This window comes from Thunnus albacares, chromosome 15 (assembly GCF_914725855.1).
Source record: "Thunnus albacares chromosome 15, fThuAlb1.1, whole genome shotgun sequence".
Taxonomy (NCBI): domain Eukaryota; kingdom Metazoa; phylum Chordata; class Actinopteri; order Scombriformes; family Scombridae; genus Thunnus; species Thunnus albacares.
The window spans coordinates 13395226-13411172 of NC_058120.1; the positions used below are offsets into that span (position 1 = coordinate 13395226).

At 39.6% G+C, this 15947-nt stretch overlaps 1 protein-coding gene and 2 long non-coding RNA genes across 5 annotated transcripts in view; 1 reads left to right on the forward strand and 2 right to left on the reverse strand.

The window, feature by feature from the left end:
* Positions 1–9409, reverse strand: LOC122998840. Its single transcript, XR_006407519.1, has 5 exons — positions 9326–9409; positions 3818–4107; positions 2988–3126; positions 1111–1199; positions 1–614 (listed from the first exon to the last, which is right to left on the reverse strand). It is a non-coding gene; the product is annotated as an uncharacterized LOC122998840 (long non-coding RNA).
* On the forward strand, positions 4114–13442 carry otx2b (orthodenticle homeobox 2b). Of its 2 annotated transcripts, XM_044375872.1 has the most exons (4): positions 4114–5260; positions 7466–7673; positions 8161–8312; positions 8960–13442. In XM_044375872.1, the coding sequence occupies exons 2-4, from the start codon at positions 7577–7579 to the stop codon at positions 9581–9583; spliced, it is 873 nt and encodes a 290-aa protein (XP_044231807.1). In that variant the 5' UTR covers positions 4114–5260; positions 7466–7576; the 3' UTR covers positions 9584–13442. The 2 variants fall into 2 exon arrangements, with proteins under 2 accessions (XP_044231807.1, XP_044231806.1); XM_044375871.1 differs by lacking the exon at positions 4114–5260 and having other exon boundaries at positions 5279–7673.
* The window catches only part of LOC122998837, a 23311-nt gene continuing 16854 nt past the window's right edge, over positions 9491–15947 (reverse strand). For both annotated transcript variants that reach the window (XR_006407518.1, XR_006407517.1), the window contains exons 5-6: positions 9982–10050; positions 9491–9577 (exon numbers count right to left, since the gene is read on the reverse strand). This is a non-coding gene — a long non-coding RNA (uncharacterized LOC122998837). The remainder of the gene's footprint in view (positions 9578–9981; positions 10051–15947) is intronic.

Sequence of the window (15947 nt, forward strand, 5' to 3'; positions counted from 1 at the left end):
TGTAACATTTTCAAATGTGTTATGAATGCCTCCCAGAATCCAATTCAAATCCTAGGTTACCAAATAAGCCTGAACAAATCCCCCACATTGAGTTCTTCCTCCTTTGAAGACTTGAGAGGTCCGGTCTGCAGGGCAGGTTTTACCACGCCATGCAGACACCTCAGCACACAGAGAGGAAGCCTACTGACGGCTAGGTGGAGAGTGAAAGAAGGAGAGCAGGGTGGAGGTTTGACAGTGATATCAGCATAGACGTCTGTATTTGCAAATTCATTTTTAATTACTTTCAAGACAGTGCGGAGACAGAGATGAAACATAAATACGATCATAAATAAACTTTGTTAAATTCTTCAGCACATATGCCAAAATATTACATGAATTGAGAGTTATATCAAGTTGTGAAAAAAAAAAGCATCTAGCGACGTGTCTTTGTGGAAGAAGTAGAAAGCATCCAGTCATTCAGTCAGTGTTAACCTTGAGGCAGCAGGACACACGCACACTTCCTCCCGCCTTATATTTGTCCTTGTCGGTTTTTCCACCAGTCTTGACTTTGCCTCCTCATTGATGATCTGAAGGCGAGTGTGTTTAATTGCATCCGTTTGTTTGTCGGCGAACTCCTGCGCAAACACAACACAAACAATTATGGCACTAATTAAAAGGCATGTCATATTAATGGAAAAGGCAAACTTGGCAAACACACACACACACACACATACATGCAGCCACACAGCATTAAGGAGCCACCACATTTGAAATAACAGAGAAATCTGTAAACCACATGATTTCTTGATCAGTACACCTTTTTCATTATAAAAGTAAAAAAGAGGCTATTTTTTTAAGCTGTATGCATTTGTAACAATGTTAATAATTAGAGATAAAATCCAGAGTTGCTTTGTGAATCAGTGTGGGTGCTTCTGAGTCACTAAACTCTTCCCAAACTGACACTGAATGGGGTTTCTCCCCCTTTAATCCCTGGGGAGGACTCTGAATGTGTTTTGATGACCTCTGGGGTCAGTTACATGTTACATTACACAAAGATTTAGCTCCTTTGTGATAAGGGAACAGCGTGGGGAAAGCCCTCTGTTTAGACATCTCGCTCACTACACGGTGCACCTTTTTTGCAAAGCAGCAGCAGCAGCAGCAGCAGCAACAGCAGCAGCAGCGGCGGCAGCAGCGGCAACGTATCCATCAAACCTGCCGGGCTAATTAAAATACAGCTTGTGATTATCCTACTTGAGCTCATCTCTCTCTCTGTCTCTCCCACACACACTCACCACCAAACATAAACACACACATCTATCCACAATAAATAAAGGATGGTAACCTCAGTCATTTTATCAGCTTCATGTAAAGCTGTACACACACATGAACCTAAATAAAATAACAAATATTTTACTAAATTTGTGTGAAGGTTTAAATTTTCCTGTCAAAATAACAACTGGAAATATGAGATTCTGTAAACTAAGTTTAAAATGTGAAAGTGTAAAGGTCTTAAATTATCTCATATTTGGAGTATTAATAATAACAGTGAAAAAAAAGAAGAAAAAAAGATTAACAAAGCTAACTAAAGCAATGCTAAATGATCAATTCTTCAAGTTGTTTTGGTGCAAAAAGGCAAAAAGAAGTTAGTTCACTTTACATGCAGAGGGAAAAGCTTTTCTTAACATTACAGATTATCAGAATTTCTCTATATAAACTGGCTTCATTGGATTTTATTCCTTTTTTTCTGTCTCCTTTTTAAGCTCAGAATGAATTCCACCAACACATTCCTCATACTCAGCCATGCGAATATCAAACAAGGAGGGAAGGAGGCAGAGGAGAGGAAAAGCTGCCTGCACAGTTAGATGTATGTATGGTGTGTGTGGTAAATAAATGCTGCTTCAATTCAGATTCCCCACAAACAACATCTGCGAGCCAATATATAAATGCTGTTTTATTTGTTCTATTTAATTTTTAAAATCATACATTTATTCATTCTATAATGTATTGATTGTTTTCTTTTAACTGCCTGGATAAAGTGCACAGAGGGAGAAAACGAGGGGCTGCCTGCCCATTAATTATCCAATCTTAAAACACGATTTTCCTTTCAAGGCTATCATACAAGGGGTCAAACATCTAGGCCTGTGCACTTTCTTTGAAAAGACGTACAGGATACGCATTAAATGGTGGAAATCACAGGTTGGAGCAGGCCTGGTGAAATCCTCACCCTCAGGTTGAGTGTAGCAGAGGCGGAGATAAAAGCCGTCGTCGTCAATTAGCCGGGAGTCAGTGGGAGCGCTGCTCGCCAGAGGCGTTTAACTCCTTCTCCCTTTAAACGTCCTTTTAAGATACAAAGTCCCTGCGGAGGGCCTGGCTTTACAATTTAATAAATTATTTAGCAATTTAAACGGTGAGATCCATCAGATAACAGCGCCAGACGTCATGATTTTCCACGCAGCATTTAAAAAAAAAAAAAAAAAAAAAAAAAGTCTCGCGTTAGGATGCATTATCATGCAGCTGCAAAAACATGAGGAAGCATTCACATATTTTATGAGATGTAGTTTCTACCTGCAAGCTGATTATTCTTCAGTCGCCTTTTGAGACAATTCAAGTCAGTCTTAGGCCCGACGTGAAAGTAAAATTATATCAAATATTTTTATACAGCTGCAGGTCTTTTAGGAGGAGTATTTATTTTAAGGATGAACTTTATTCTCAGCTAAATATATATATATTTTTTGCAAAGAGTCTGGTCACAGCCACAAATATGAGAAGGCTAAACTGTGATCTTTGTGATGCACAAAAAAGCAAACAGCAACATATTTTAAACTCTATTATCATGACCTGCTCCTCTCACCCATTTAAAGCTAATCCATATGTGACATGAATTTATTTCAGAAAGATTTAAATCAACATGAAAAAGGGAAGATCATTTTAAATTTATTCCACTTTTTCATTTGATTAGTTGTGTAAAAACATAAATAAACTATAGCAAATAAAAAAAAACAGGATACCTGAAGGTGTTGCAGCTCCATTCCTCCAAACAGGCAAACTCGCAGCAAAACTTTTTTCTCAGCTGAGATGAGATCTCTGCTCGGTTGTTGATAGAAATCCAGGGTTATGATCCATACAGCCGCTTCCTCTGATCGAAATCTGTCAAAAAGAGATGTTACTGAGTTTGTGAAGTTGATATATATGTGTGCCTGTGTGTCAGTGAGTGTGAGCCCTCGTCAGGCTGCCGCTGCACCTTTGACTCTGGCCTTCCGCACGAGCCACAGAGAGAGGCAAAACGACGATTCATAAAACCCACGGTCTGCCTGTGTTTATAAATCTAAATCAATATTCCAATCTGTTTGAAGTGAGCGGGTGTGTCCGTGCAAGCGCGCAGTATGTGTGTGTGTGCGTATGTGTCAGTGTGTGTGTGTGTGTGTGTTTGTGCGTGTGTGTGAGTGTGTGTGTGTGTGAGAGAGTGTGTGTAGGTGTTCCACAAAGCCTCTTAAGATGATACATTTACCAAGCCGTGACAAAAACCCTCGGCATATTATTTTGAGATGGGCACGCAGGTTCAAAATTCAAGTGACGTAGACGAGGCTTATTTGTCCCTTGCAGCTTGTAGGTCCTCCAGTAAATGTGACAGAGGATGAATCTTACACTACAGCCTTCAAAAGGACTACAAATATATATTTTTAATAACTATTATTATTGTTATTATCATCATCATTATTAATATTATTATCAGCATCCTTGTTATTATTAATACAAGCTATTAAAATGTTACAACACAACAGAAAACCTGCAAAAATGTGTTGTCTTCTAAATAAAATTGAAAATAAAATAGGCCTACCTTCATATAAAGAGCTGTCTTTCATCTTCTTTCACATCTTCCTCTTGCTGACACCAATAAGTGCCTTGTCGTCAACTGCAGCCCCGGCCTGTATCAACCTTTTTTTTTTTTTTTCCTCCATTCATTCATCCTCATCTCTGGGTGTTTGCACACTGCAGGTCCGGTGTGCCAGTAAAGAGTCCGCCGGCTGCTCGGTGCCTCTCGGTGGGAATTCCTCTGTAAATATTCTGGGTGATTTTTTGGTGCGGGCCTGTATCAGGCTGATGGGAGCAGACTGGCTGGCTCTGTGGCTGGGAGGACAGTTTTAAGGAAATAAGTCTCTCTAAATCCCCTTTTTTTGCGACGCGCTGGAATGTGAGAGGACGGTGCAGCCTTCACATGGAGTGCCCTGGCGATTTTTTTTTTTTTTTTTTTTACCTCCTCTCTTTTTTGTCACAGATTTATTTTTTTTCCTTCCTGTTTTAAATCTTTTTCTCAAAATAGGAGCTAGAATTAGTATTAGTTACACTCACATTTGCGTTATGATGTATCATGAAGTGTGCGATTCAGTGCTAAGATGCGTTATTATTGCTCGATTGTCTGCAACTTTTTAAGATTAGAAATAAAAATTCGGGGTGGTTTTTAAGACGACCTGAATGAAGAGAAGTGATGCACTGGAGGGTATTTTCGAAGTATGAGTGTGTATTCCCACCAGTAACATATTGTAAATACATTTTATTTTAGATATCTCTTTATTTGCGACCGTCCTCACACAGCCAGCCTTTATATAACTTCTCTCAGTTTAATACCTCCATTGGATAACAGCGATGTCTAATATAAAGTATTAAAAAAATGTGAGTAAACTGACTTTTCCTCGATTTAAACTCCACTCCTCATGACCCACCGGCAGACGTGCGTTTATTTATCATTAACGTCCCCTCTCTGCGGTGGGACGGGGATGTTGTCAGTCGCCCTCTCGCTGCCATTGGCTGAGGACCGTGCGTCAAAAAAGTAGCTGGAGACATTTGTTTCCCAGAAAAAAAAAAAAAAAAAAAAGAAAAAAAAAAAAAACGGGGGAAAAAAAATCCTCCCCACCAGTGTGAGAGACGGAGACAGAGACAGACCTCAGCTCAGTCCTGCGGCTCCTATTGGCTGGCAGTTTGTACAAAATCCAACTCAAACCACTTCACTCACAACACACCAACAAATCCTAAAGGCGTTCATGCAGCCTCCTCCTGCATCACTCCGCCGCTGCCGCACCGCTTCCAAACCTGATGCAGCCGCTCAACCTTTAACTTTTACCCGCACTGTTGTGCCGCCACTGACGACGACTGCTTCTGCTTCTGCTTTTGGTTGGTTTTGTGTATTTTTATCGACCAGGACGTCGTTGATCCGCACAGAGTTTAATTATTTCTCCTGGAGGAAACCAAGCAGACAAAGAACTTTCCACTCGCCAATAACAGGGTACGTTTTACCTTTATTATAATAATACAAATAATAATTATTATTACTGTTATAATTGTTATTATTATTATTGTCATTATTACTGCTACTACTACCCTATATCGAAATTAAGAATCGCGGTCAAAATTAGGAAGCCTGTGGAAATCACACCTGCAATAAACCACATTTCAAAGTTTACAAGATAATTTTCTCCAAAAGAGAAAATAAAGCGTTTCAACTATGTTCCTGCTGCTAAAATAAAAGCCATGAACATACTCAAAGAAATGCCAGTGTGAACGGTGCAGACTGTTTAGTGGCATCACACTGAAGATGAAGCTAAACCCTTTTCTAATCAGTCCGTCTGTTCTTTTAATTTTTATTTTATTTTTGGAGAATACAGAGACAATAAGTCGCCAAACTCTTGTAGATTGACGTAAATCTTGGCGAGAAATGCACGTAGAGTGCACACAGAGCATCCGATCAGTGGTGCAAATTGATGCAAGTTACATTATCATTGGCTCAAATAGAGGAAATAAAAAAAACAAAGACAGATTTGAGCTTTTCGGATATTACAGGTAATTTTCGTCATAATTAAATGTTTCCTGCAGCTCAGTTTCACACTCTCACTGAGTGAATCCAGTACTGCCAACCGAGGGCACCGAGTCCATATTCACTGAGTGAAGTTTCAGTTTAAAATAAACCCTCATTTATGCCACACAGCTTTCTCCTCAGCAGGAATTTGGAGACGATTTAATGCAACAAAAGGGGATAAATGTGGATGCGTAAAAGTGACACCTGCGCTGAAGGGGAAGAAGAAAATATTAGGCCTGCTATGCTATCGAAAAAAATGTTTCGGGGCCTTGTCTCTGTGCTGGCTATAATTTAGAGGACAATAAACCAACACGTCACATTTAATATGTCACACTTATGATTTTTGAGGCTCTGGTGACAGATTGTATTTATGCGTCTAAATCGGGAGTTTAGCTCCATTAATTGAACATTTATAATAATTAATCAACTGTTTCATTTTTTTTCTCTCTACAAAGTGCTGAGGATTATTCTCATCAGACTAAATAAATAAAGACGGCAAAACGTAAACGTGGAGTTAATATAAAAGTCAAATGCCGTGTTTGATTTGCTGCATCATTTTTAGGAGCCTGGAGCACTTTAAACTGTAATCACAGCAAACTGCAGCTCCAGTTAGATGCCACTCGGATTATCTCGTTAATTCATCAACAGGAAAAAAAACAAAACATTTATCGTAATTAATTCTCGGACAGGGTAATTATTATTGAGCGGGTGTGTGCAACTGGTAGACGGATCTGTTTTAAGTGTGACAGATTGGGATGAGGGGGTTAAAACCGTTGGATATTGAAGGGGAAAAAATGCAACTAATCAAGACGCACAGTGGGGATAACGGGTGAGGGTCACTGAAGTTGAAGTGACAGCAATCACGCATTTACCAATCAACATCACAGAGCAGGTTTATTTCTGATTAAAGTACTGCAAGGACAGTCACGTGTTCAAAAGCACGTCCCTTTTTTTTATTGAATTAAGTCCTCTCTGCGTAAAATAAGATCGTGTTTTTAGGTTAAAAATATAAATAATTTTCACTCTAAATTGCCTTGAAAATTCATGCCAATCATGTAGAAGGATTTTTTATTTAGAGTTTCTTAAACAGGGCCAAACATTTACAAATAATTAGGTCTGAAAGATGATTATTCTGATTATTAAATAGGATGGATATGTGAATTCACATGTTTCAGTAACATCAAGTAAATTCCTTCTTTCATTTATAGACAAAACTTTACATTAAACTAGAGAGACAAATACATGAAGTATAAAAACTGAATAAACACTTTGGTAAAGGTTGTATTCATATTTTATCTTAAAGAGCACATGACAGTTAAAGGTACACGTATATATTTAATTGTACTACAGGAACCAGTGACAAAAAAATAACTTTCAAGTGACTTGTTGCAATTATAGCAGCCTACCAGTGTATTGCTTTGTGTGTGTGTGTGTGTGTGTGTGTGTGTGTGTGTGTGTGTGTGTGTGGGAGGGAGTGGGGGGGCCTGTCGAGATGAGGACAGCTGGAGATGTGGTTGGTGCTTTTTGAAGAGCGCCGTGCGTTTTGGAGAGGGCTCATTTCACGACAGCGGCAATGCAAACGGACCTAATATCTCTTCATCGATGTTCTTCTCTTCTTCTCGTGTTTTGGAACAGGTGCCCGGTATAACACGGACCACGCTGCGAAAAGAGGACACCAAGTATACCTCGGGAGCTCCATCCATTTTCAAAATTTTCTCCAACTTCAGCCCACAGACAAACATTAGCATGATGTCGTATCTAAAGCAACCACCTTACACAGTCAATGGCTTGAGCTTAACTACTTCCGGAATGGACCTTTTGCATCCATCAGTGGGCTATCCAGGTGGGTTTAAACTTTTTGAAGAATGAAGAGTAATGACAGAACATTAATGGCTTGAGGCTAATAGGTAAACGGGTGGGATGATCCTGTGTAAACATCAACTACCAACCAAACCCACTAATATATAACACGATACTATATAACAAATTAAACGACACGTTACCCAACTTCTTGCGCAGACGCACACAATTCCTCTGAGTCTGCTCTTATGTGATTTAATTTTTTATGTGGCTTCTGAATAAATTATTGGCAAATTTGTTAGATTTTCTCGCTATGGGAGATCTGCATTTAGTCTGGGCTCATTAGACTATAAAATATGTAAATGCTTCAATTTAACACCGACGTCTACATCTCCCAAGACTCGTGCGTAATTACGCAAACAATATTCTCTAAGTTACATTTCTGTCTTTGATTTTTAAGTTTGTTTTTTTTTCAAATATATATACACCAACATATTTTATTTAATTTACATTTCCCTTTATACTTGCAGCAACGCCACGGAAGCAAAGGCGAGAGAGGACTACTTTTACGCGCGCTCAGCTCGACGTTTTGGAGGCGTTGTTCGCCAAAACTCGGTATCCGGACATATTCATGCGCGAAGAGGTGGCGCTGAAAATCAATCTACCTGAGTCCCGTGTACAGGTGAGTTGACCAGAGCACCTGCCTTTTTTGAAAATGGTTAAATATGAATATTTTAGGTATGAAAAAAAATTACTGGACTGTATCATCATTTATTTGAAAAAACGTCAAAGCAAAAGTGGAAATGACGGCATAATGACTAATTCTTGATCATTTACAAGCTATTATCCAGATTTAACAATGTGGAAAATAAAAAGGCGTCGAATTAAAATGTTTTAAAAATACATTTTATATCTGCACTGCACGAAACACTAATCTTAACCCGTGACTGACAGAATATCTAAAGCTTATTATTTTGTCTTCCTTAAATCAAGTGGAAAACTTGCCAGTGGGGTGAGATAATTCCACTTAAGGATAGACTCCTGTTTCGAGATTTGGGGAAATGAAATGAGACGGATCAGTCCACTGGTACCAAAATATTATAAGTTGGTTTGAGAAAAAGTCTATCAAAATTGTGATTTAGAGTGGAAAAGAGTGAGACGAATCGTCTTATAATTTCACCTCATTCTATTAAAAAAAAAGGAAAGACAATTATGAAAGTTATATTTTTTGTAGTAGAAAAATATCTGTTTGTGCTCTATCTTTGCCTGCATCTTGAATACTGGGTTGTAATTAAGTTATAATACAGAGAAATTATGTGACTCTTCCAGGTCTGGTTTAAGAACCGGCGGGCAAAGTGTCGCCAGCAGCAGCAGCAGCAGCAGAACGGGGGCCAGAACAAGGTGCGACCTGCCAAAAAGAAAAGTTCCCCAACCCGAGAAGTGAGCTCAGAGAGCGGGGCCAGCGGCCAGTTCACGCCCCCCACCAGTACCACCACAGTCCCCGCCATCTCCACCACCACCGCCCCAGTGTCCATCTGGAGCCCGGCGTCCATCTCTCCGCTCTCAGACCCGCTGTCTACCTCCTCCTCCTGCATGCAGAGGTCCTATCCCATGACCTACACCCAGGCCTCGGGGTACAGCCAGAGCTACGCCGGCTCGACATCCTACTTCGGCGGCATGGACTGCGGCTCTTACCTCACTCCCATGCACCACCAGTTGTCAGGCCCGGGCTCGACTCTCAGTCCGATGAGCACAAACGCGGTCACAAGCCATCTGAACCAGTCCCCGGCGTCCCTCTCCACCCAGGGCTACGGGACGTCCGGCCTGGGCTTCAACTCCACAGCAGACTGCTTGGATTATAAGGACCAAGCGGCGTCGTGGAAGCTGAACTTCAATGCCGATTGCTTGGATTATAAGGATCAAACTTCCTCGTGGAAATTTCAGGTCCTGTGAACAGAGCAATCGCTTGTTAAAAAGTGCACAAACAGTGACGATCACATCAGACACAGCGCTGCCATCCCTCAATTAAACACACAAGACTGGTTAAAATGTGAGCCGTGCTCTGTGAGGCAGGGCTCTCAGGGGCCTCGAGTATGTTTCGGCATGATGGCTCTTCGGTCCTCCTAGAAGAGAGGTTTAATTTATTTTAGCACTGGCAAAGAGATCTCCCCCCCTTTCCCCTCCACCCACCCCCTCACGTTCATTCACAGGTTGTAGCCCCTCGTTCATGTCTGTCAGTGTGTGCCTCTATGCGTAAAAAACACCTGTTGAGGACGACACAGAGCGGACTCTCAAAGAAAAAGTAACACCCACAGCCACGGAACTAATGTTTATCCAAGAACAAAACTCACGTTCAAACTTCTTGTGAAGTGCTCGGGATGGACAGACCTCCTTTAAGCTTCTTACACAACTTTGCCGACCTGTTTGGCAGAGAGACACGTTGATGAGGATGGTGTGTGGACATGGATGCACTACTTTATTTAAGAAAAAAAAAGTGTTTATAAGGAATCAATATGTAGTTTCTAAGAGACAATCAGTGTGTGTCTTATATAAATGGTACATATGTGTTTTTTTTATCTGTGCTAGCCTTCGAAACTGTGATCTGTTGTATTGTATGCAATTTGTGAGCCCCCCTCGCATCAGACTCTCTGCTGTGATTTTAATAGATTTCTAACTTTTTTTGAACAACGAAAAAGATGCTAATGGTTAAATTGCCGGGCATCACAAAGAGAGACGAGACTTTTCCAAGTACATGGTAGTAATAATCAAGGGTTAGCCATACTGGAAAAGACTCTCGGCTGCTGAGAGCTCCACACTTGCTCCCCCCCACCTCCCCCCTCCCCACCCCTCCATTGATCTCAACACACGGTGATTGTGGATCCTTTACTGGCTCCAAAGATGGTGTGACCTCACCGCTGAAAAGACATGAATAAAGGTCCTGTGAGCTTACTCTCTCATCAAGAGACGATCTGTGTGTGCGTGTGTGTGTGTGTGTGTGTGTGTGTGTGTGTGTGTGTGTGTGTGTGTGTGCGTGTTGGAGAGAGAGAGGATGGAGAATGAACAAAGTGAATCAGGCAGTGTGTGCAACATTAATTGCGGGTTTGTGCTTTTTTTTCCTTTGTTTGTTTGAGTTACATGAAATTTCTTAAACATATCATTTGATTAAGTATTAAAAAATAATTTTGCAACGAAATCATTAGGTCACATTATTATTTTTCAATAAAATAGAGCGTAAAAACAAATATTTCTGAGGATATTTTAGACGTATAATGAAATAATCTTAACATTTTTGGGGGAGAATGAGAGGAAGGAAATCCACACTTAATGAGAACAAGAGTTTCCAATTGGAGAGTAGCAGCAGTGCATGTGTGTTAATCATATAATCAATAATTAGCGTGAGTAATAATCATAATCTGTCAAACTCTCTGTCCTCGTGCAGCATTAGTTATTCCAATTGATATTTGAGATGATCAATAAATCACACTGCAGTCTTATCATCTGTTTTCTATCTGATGCTCATTATATAAAATTCAAACTAAAAAAATAAGAGGATGGGGACTTTTAAAGGAAAAAAAGGACACATGTGTGTGGGGGTCACAGTTTATCCACCAGCTCTGCTCAGGTGGTGGAATTAATGTTTTTTTTTTTCCTTCCGGTAGTTCAATTCAGATAGTCCCAACAAAGAGAGTGTGCGGCTGGAGAAAGCAGTGTTTAATCCCGGCCTCCAAGAGATGTTAATCCCAATATTTTACCGGCGGGGGTTTCTCCGGGGCGCAGAGCAGCAGTGGTCCCATTCAAAGCCCACCGCAAGGGTTTAACATGCCTGATCCCCACATGTGCGCTCTCATATGAAGCCTGCTATTTCATCTAACAAGGATAATGTAAACACGCAACAATGCTTCATTAAACTGATCGAAGAACTGTTTTAATTGCATGTTGTGCGGGTTTATAATTCATCGGAGGGAGAAACGCAGAGTAAAGCTTTAACTCATTATTGGAATATGAGAGTAAAAAGTATAAAAATTAACCAAAAATGATTTAATCATCTGCTGATGATTTTTATAGTTGGCATTGTAGCTCATCAGTTCATTAAATATGATACTTGGCCATGAATAAAAACGGCATCCACAGGATTAATCTGCACAGACTCGGCACTAAAACTTTAGTTAAGAAAGCAACATTATGGGATGCATTTATGAAGCTGAACTCAGGAAAACTCACCATAATATTCCTGCAACATTATCATACCGGCTATAAAGTGTGTTGATTACTTTGAAATACTTGGAGATTGCTATGGGGTTTCAACTTTTTCATCTACATGCTGCACAAATTGAATGAGTTATTTATTTGCATACACCACCCTTCTAAAATGATTGATTTTTTCCTGACGGTAATGAAGTTGCACCTTGACTTCACTGAAGTGCAATGCAGAGGTTATAGCTTCTAAAAAAAAATAAATCTGAGGAGTCAGCTGCTATTAAAGGAGAGGTTTGCTTTTATTTACTTGTGTAACTCCAACTCTCAAGTCCAACGTTAGTATCAACTTACAAGAGACAATAAAGTCAGAGCGGCTGTGGGATCTGTAATGAGTCGACATGGCTCTGCAGTGGGCTAATTGTTAGAAGTCCAACATTCAATTAGCATCCTTGACATTGCCAATAATCTCTCTTTCATTGGAGTCTCCGCTAAAGGAGCGCACTAATTAAAAGCGTTGCTTGAAATAATCGAAGCGTTAAAGAGAAGAAGAGCGACTTTGATTCCTCCTCCTGCGTGGTCAGAACATAGGTGTGTGTGTGTGTGTGTGTGTGTGTGTGTGTGTGTGTGTGTGTGTGTGTGTGTGTGTGTGTGTAGTTTTGAAGGACTTCATTGCATGCATAACTTACATTCAAGGGTGAAGTAGAAATATAGCTTCTTATTTCCAGATCCTGACTGCTGCCTCAATTAATTCATCATACAGGCGCGATTTTAGCGTTATGGTAATAAAGTGCAACACAACGCCAAGTTTAGAAACGTACATTATCATTGTGGCGATAAACAATGAAACAATTGAATTTGAAAACAATGGCTCGGGCTAACAGAGGCCTGAATATTCATGAGATGCGTCTCCTTCTCAGTGTCAACAACTCCTCAATCCAGACTGCTGAAGTTTAAAAAAAAAAAAAAAAAAAAAAAAAGCTTTTAGACTGCAGGCTCACTTTCAAATGTCAGCTGTAGAAAAAGTCCTTGTTACATCATACAGGAGTACATGACTGAAAAGAGGAGTAATCATGACAAAAGTTTGAGTGGGTAACAAAAACACTTTTGTCATGTTTATCTGAATAAATGCGGCTGATTGAACAAAATAATAATAATAATAATGATGATAACACGTCCAAGAAAAAGATCCACTGTGGCTCCTATATGGATAAAAAACCTCACAAGTAAACAGTATGAGACCCCCTGAATATTACCACAGATTATTACAAAAATATCTGATATATATATATATGTATAATGCACTAAATTTGGGAAATGGGGCTCTTTACAGACGAATTGCTCACTGATACATCCAATAGACTATCAGCTGAAACACAAAAGCCTCATCCCACTTGTTATTGTAACCTTGGAGCCTCGTGTCTTCAAAGTGCACAAGTCAGAGGAGGATTAGACATCCGGCCTCCACAATACTTCATACATACAATGAGTTTTTAATCAAGACCAAAGCAGTGCTAAGGAGCATATGGGGCCAACAGACGCTGCATTAATCCCTCTTGGTTTTTTTGTCTAACAGCGGGCTGCACAGCGCCCCTCGTCCCCTGGTCTGGATGCTGTCCGGTCGGTCATCCTACGCAAAGCATCGGCCTGTGCAAAGTTGAGTAAAAAGCCGGCTAAAAGGGGCTGACTGCAGGCCGCAAAAACTGCAGGAAGAAGGGGGGGGGGGGGGGGGATTGTCTACCGGGGCTGTGGTCTAGTTATGAAAATGACATGTGAATAAGTTGAACAAGCGATCATATTAAGAGAATATTACATGAGCAGGTTTCCCTCAAGGTTTTCCCTGCAGCATGGAGGCGTCAAACCAAGTGATCCCAGTTCAACTACAATCTACTTTTGCTGCTGAACTCTGTGGAACTTTCTATGAAAATATAAAATGTAAGTATTGGTGATGAAAAAGCAAAGCAAAGTAGCTCATTATTGAGAAACAGACAGAGGGAAAGAGATTATTTAAAAAAAAAAAAAGAAAAAGAAAAAAGAACTGCCCAGGAATGTGGGACAGTTTGTTAAAATTGCAAAAATTAATTGATGGCTCTCAATTAAAGTCATTTAGATTGCTTTTGGATCTTACATGTTTGATAGCCTGTTTGATATATGCATGTGTATTTATTGCTAGACATTGTGATGAAAATAAAAAATTAAAGCAATAAGATAATGATGTGAAAAATGTGCCAACAACTAATAATAAAAAAAAAACAACAAAAATAAATAATATCTTTAAGCTAATCCAGCAGTATCCCCTTGAAAGTGCTTATCCAGGCTTAGTCGACATTTTCTGAAATTATTTAAGTTTGTGACATCATCAATGAATTTGATAATCTTGTCAAAGATTATATTAAAAGGGTTTTGTATGGCCTACATAATAACAGATTTAGATGTTTTAAAAAATGAAGTCTAAAGAGATTTAAAGTAAGCGCAGTAAAAAGCATGTTATTTTAATTTCTCAGACTGCTCACACAAATCCATGGATTTGCAGAGATCTGAAACTGATAATGATACTAGCAGCTTGACTAGCTGGAGGTCTGATAAAGCAAAGGGCCACACATTCTTTTTACACCAGAAAGCATCGCAGAACCTATAAGATAACCCCCCCCAAAAATACTCAAAATATTTCACTGCCTCCTTCACAGCCTGCAGTGATTTACTGCTTCTGTCCCACGACTGTATTTCCTGTAGAAAAAACACATGAAAGCATATTTTTAGGGACTGTTTTTTTTTTCCAGCAGAGTCCTTTGCCTACATTAGTGCTCTTTAAAAACCTGTCTCACCAAATATGCCTAAACATTTGGCTTATGATGTTCATAAGCCCCACAGGACACAGAGGGCTTATCAGTTCATTAGCCACTTGATGGCCTATTTCAAGTTATAGTAGGTGGGAGGAGGGCGATGGATGAGGATACAACCATCCATTACTGAGGCATATTTTGTTAAGCTATTCAGAGGCAGAAAAAAACCCTCAAAACCCATAAGAAGATTACCAGATCTCAGCATATGTTAAAAAACACATTATTACTATGCTTATGGGCCCAGTTAATACCTAGTTAGTTAAAGCTCACCTAGTTAGAACTGGAGAGGCTGTCCATCTAAAAAGGATGTTTTTGCTCAATAATTTATGTTTTATTCGGACAGATTGGGACAATTCACTCGGTAAAAATCAACCTTTTTTAATTGTTGCAAATATTAAACATAGACTAACCTCCGCCCCTCCTAAAATAATGGATGCAGACACATTTTAGTAAAAAAAAAAAAAAACATTAAAATGTTAAATGTTAGTGGCATTATACTTTCAAACTCCTTGGATTAAGTGGGTGTCCACATATTCTACAATATTAAAAAAATCTCCTTATGAGACAAATGGAAATATTTTCATAGTGGATTACGCATCGCCTCAATGATGATGTCCCACACGCAGCGGCATGATAAAGAGTAACGTGCTGAATCACCCTTAACTGATGGTGAATGGAAGTCCTTGTTCAAACAGACCATTTGGTAGGACACTTACTTCTCTTTACTGTTACGCTGGTTTCCATCATACAGAATATATACTGCTATATACACAGGGAAAGCAACTGTTTCTGCTGCTGCAATGGTAATGTACAACTCACAATATGCTTGCATGATTTAGTCAGTACAATATATTATATCAGGGAATGTCATCTGAGCTAGAGATGGATATCCCCACTTGATATCCCACTGAGAAGATGCAAAGTGAGTATTTTAAGCATCAAATGTGAGTCAGAGACAATAACACCACACAATAAACTTCAGTAGTGGTATTTAACATTTACATAGTAAGCTTTTGATATTCACTTCTGGCTTAATACTTACTTTCAACTGAAATTGGGAGGAAATAGCGGGAACAACTGACCTTTGACATTACATGTAAGCATTACATTCATGTGATCAAACTCCATAGTTAATGGCCTCAAACACACCTTTTGATCACAAATAGCTTACAAATTTAATGACTTCATGGTGAACGCAGCCAATTTCGCTCCATTCTGTCAGTATTCTCACCACAGGCTGCACAGTATATCAAAAACAGCCACAGTTTATCTCAAAAGAG

Excerpts from the sequence above, each read along its gene's own strand:
- otx2b (XM_044375871.1), top strand. The coding sequence starts at position 7,433 with ATGTTCTTCTCTTCTTCTCGTGTTTTGGAACAGGTGCCCGGTATAACA. Across the intron at positions 7,674-8,160 it reads TCCATCAGTGGGCTATCCAG|CAACGCCACGGAAGCAAAGG; the intron begins GTGGGTTTAAAC and ends TTATACTTGCAG. Across the intron at positions 8,313-8,959 it reads TACCTGAGTCCCGTGTACAG|GTCTGGTTTAAGAACCGGCG; the intron begins GTGAGTTGACCA and ends TGACTCTTCCAG.